Consider the following 2152-nt stretch of genomic DNA (forward strand, 5'->3'; position numbering starts at 1 on the left):
GATCAAGGCCCCCATGGTGAGGGAGGAGGCAGTGGGGCTGGGGTTGGGGCTTGGGCAGGTTCTGCACAGCTGAGGCAGAGTGGGGGACAGAGCCACGAGCGGCTCATCTGGGGAGGGGGGTGGCTCCTGCCGCTGCATGTGCCCTGGGAAGGCATGGTGGGGCATGCAGGGTGAGGGCGGTCTGCCACTGTGGGCTGGGGTCAGGGTGGTGCCAGGCTTTTCCCGGTGGGGGGCTGGGCTGGGGCTGCACAGGGGGTGAGCAGCGGTGGTGCTGGGAAGGGGCTATGGGGGGGGCAGTAGCCACCCCAAAATTTACCATAGACCCCCGAACTTCTCTCCCAGCACCCTTGCTTCCCTCCCCGAGCATAGCCCTGTCCCAGCCCCACACCGGGACGAGCCTGGCACCGCCCTGGCCCCAGCCCACAGTGGCAAGCTGCCCTTGCCCCATGCAGATCTGGAAGCACACCCCCCCCATGCCCTCCCAGGGTGTGTCCAGCAGCGGAAGCCGCCCTCCTCCCCATACCCCCTGGATGAGCCGCTTGCAGCTCTGTTCCATGCCCTGCCCTAGCTATGCAGTGCCTGCCCCTGCCCCTACCCCACTCCCTTCCTCACTACAGGGGACTTGATCTGCCCCACTCCCTCCTCCCCCCCTGCCCCCCACTCCCTTTCCCTCGCAAAAGATTTACCACGCTGCCAGGCTGTGCTCCTGGCTGCTTGAGTTCTGTGCTGTGGCTGTGTGCATGCACGGGGCATTTATTGGCAACATTATCGGCCACATCGGCCAAAAAAAGCCCATTGCTGATGCAGTCAATTTTCCTTATATCCATGCTGATCCGATATGGGACCAATGTATTGGTGCACCTCTAGTTGTACTTGTGTACTTTGTGGATTTATAAATATTATAGAAACTCTAACCTTACTTTTATTCATGAGTTTTATGTGCTGAAAGACAAGAAAATTTATTAAGTTGCTTTTACCTATATAGTGACATCCTTTGGTTTGCTTCTTGTTTTAAGAACTTGCATATCTGTGGAAATCTTGAAAATGTTATAAATATCTCTGGCAGAGGTTGAGTGATGCAGTTTCCTGATCAAAACAGTCACAAGTAGCCTCTTTGGCAGAGGTTCAAGAACACAAAAGAAATGAACCAAACTGGCCTTTTGATATGGACTTCAGCCATAGTCAGGATTTTGTGTGTAGTAAAGTATGTTTATATTTAGGAACTTAAGCATAATGAGGCTTCCTGTTACTGCATATATTTACTATTTCTCATTGCCACTATCTGTTTCACACTGATTTTGTTTTTGTCTAATTTTCAGTGTTACAGAACCAATATAACACTGGAAGAAAAAGTTATATTCTATTTACTAACAAACTTGGAAGCTAAATTTATAGTTTGGATTTTTTTTAAGTGATAGGTTCCAGTCTACATCTATGAACATTAACCCTCTCTTTTTACATGGGGCATGCACTGTAAATAGAGCTGTAGTAGCAATTTATGCCACACTGCTCTGCTAATGGGTTTTAATCCTGACATAGATAGATTGTCTCTCTAATGGTTACTTGATAGTTTACTACCTGTTTAACCTGCTGTTGCAGTTCAGTGATAGAATCTTTGTCTGTTATGTAGGAGACTTGGGTTCGATTCCTGGATGCGTGCATAAAACTACAGCCATCGGGGCACTGAATGTCTAGACTCAATCTGGCCTTTGGATGCTGTATCAATGGTCTAAAAGGGGATGGAAAGTCTGGGCAGCCTCCACTCTTCCCTACTCCTGCCTAGGTGTATGTGTGTGGTTACCTCTCATGAATACCCCATGATCTGTAAGGATTGATGGTTACCTACTACTATTTTGCTTGTCTGTCAGTTATTGGCCTCTGCTGAGACTGCCAGAAGGATGTCAGCTGATGTAATTTGTCAGCATGTTCTCACAGATGGTTTATACATTGAGGTGTACCGATATATTGGTCCATATTACATCAGCACTGATAAAAGGAACATTTTTTAATGATTTTGGCAATCGGCTTTTTTTGGCTGATAATGTTACCGATAAATGACGCATACATGCACACAGCTGCAGCATACACGTGGCCCGGAATGCAGCCCGGCAGCTTGGAGAGCAGTGTCCGGTCAGTAAGTCTATGGGGGAGA

At 48.6% G+C, this 2152-nt stretch overlaps 1 protein-coding gene across 1 annotated transcript in view; it reads left to right on the forward strand.

The window, feature by feature from the left end:
* The first annotated feature begins 1684 nt into the window (after positions 1–1684).
* The window catches only part of SEPT10 (septin 10), a 36821-nt gene continuing 36353 nt past the window's right edge, over positions 1685–2152 (forward strand). The window contains exon 1 of the mRNA XM_025215183.1: positions 1685–1785. Within this exon, the coding sequence (XP_025070968.1) occupies positions 1714–1785 (72 nt within the window). The 5' untranslated portion in view covers positions 1685–1713. The remainder of the gene's footprint in view (positions 1786–2152) is intronic.

The sequence above is a fragment of the Alligator sinensis genome, unplaced genomic scaffold, assembly GCF_000455745.1.
Source record: "Alligator sinensis unplaced genomic scaffold, ASM45574v1 scaffold1463_1, whole genome shotgun sequence".
Classification (NCBI taxonomy): Eukaryota; Metazoa; Chordata; order Crocodylia; family Alligatoridae; genus Alligator; species Alligator sinensis.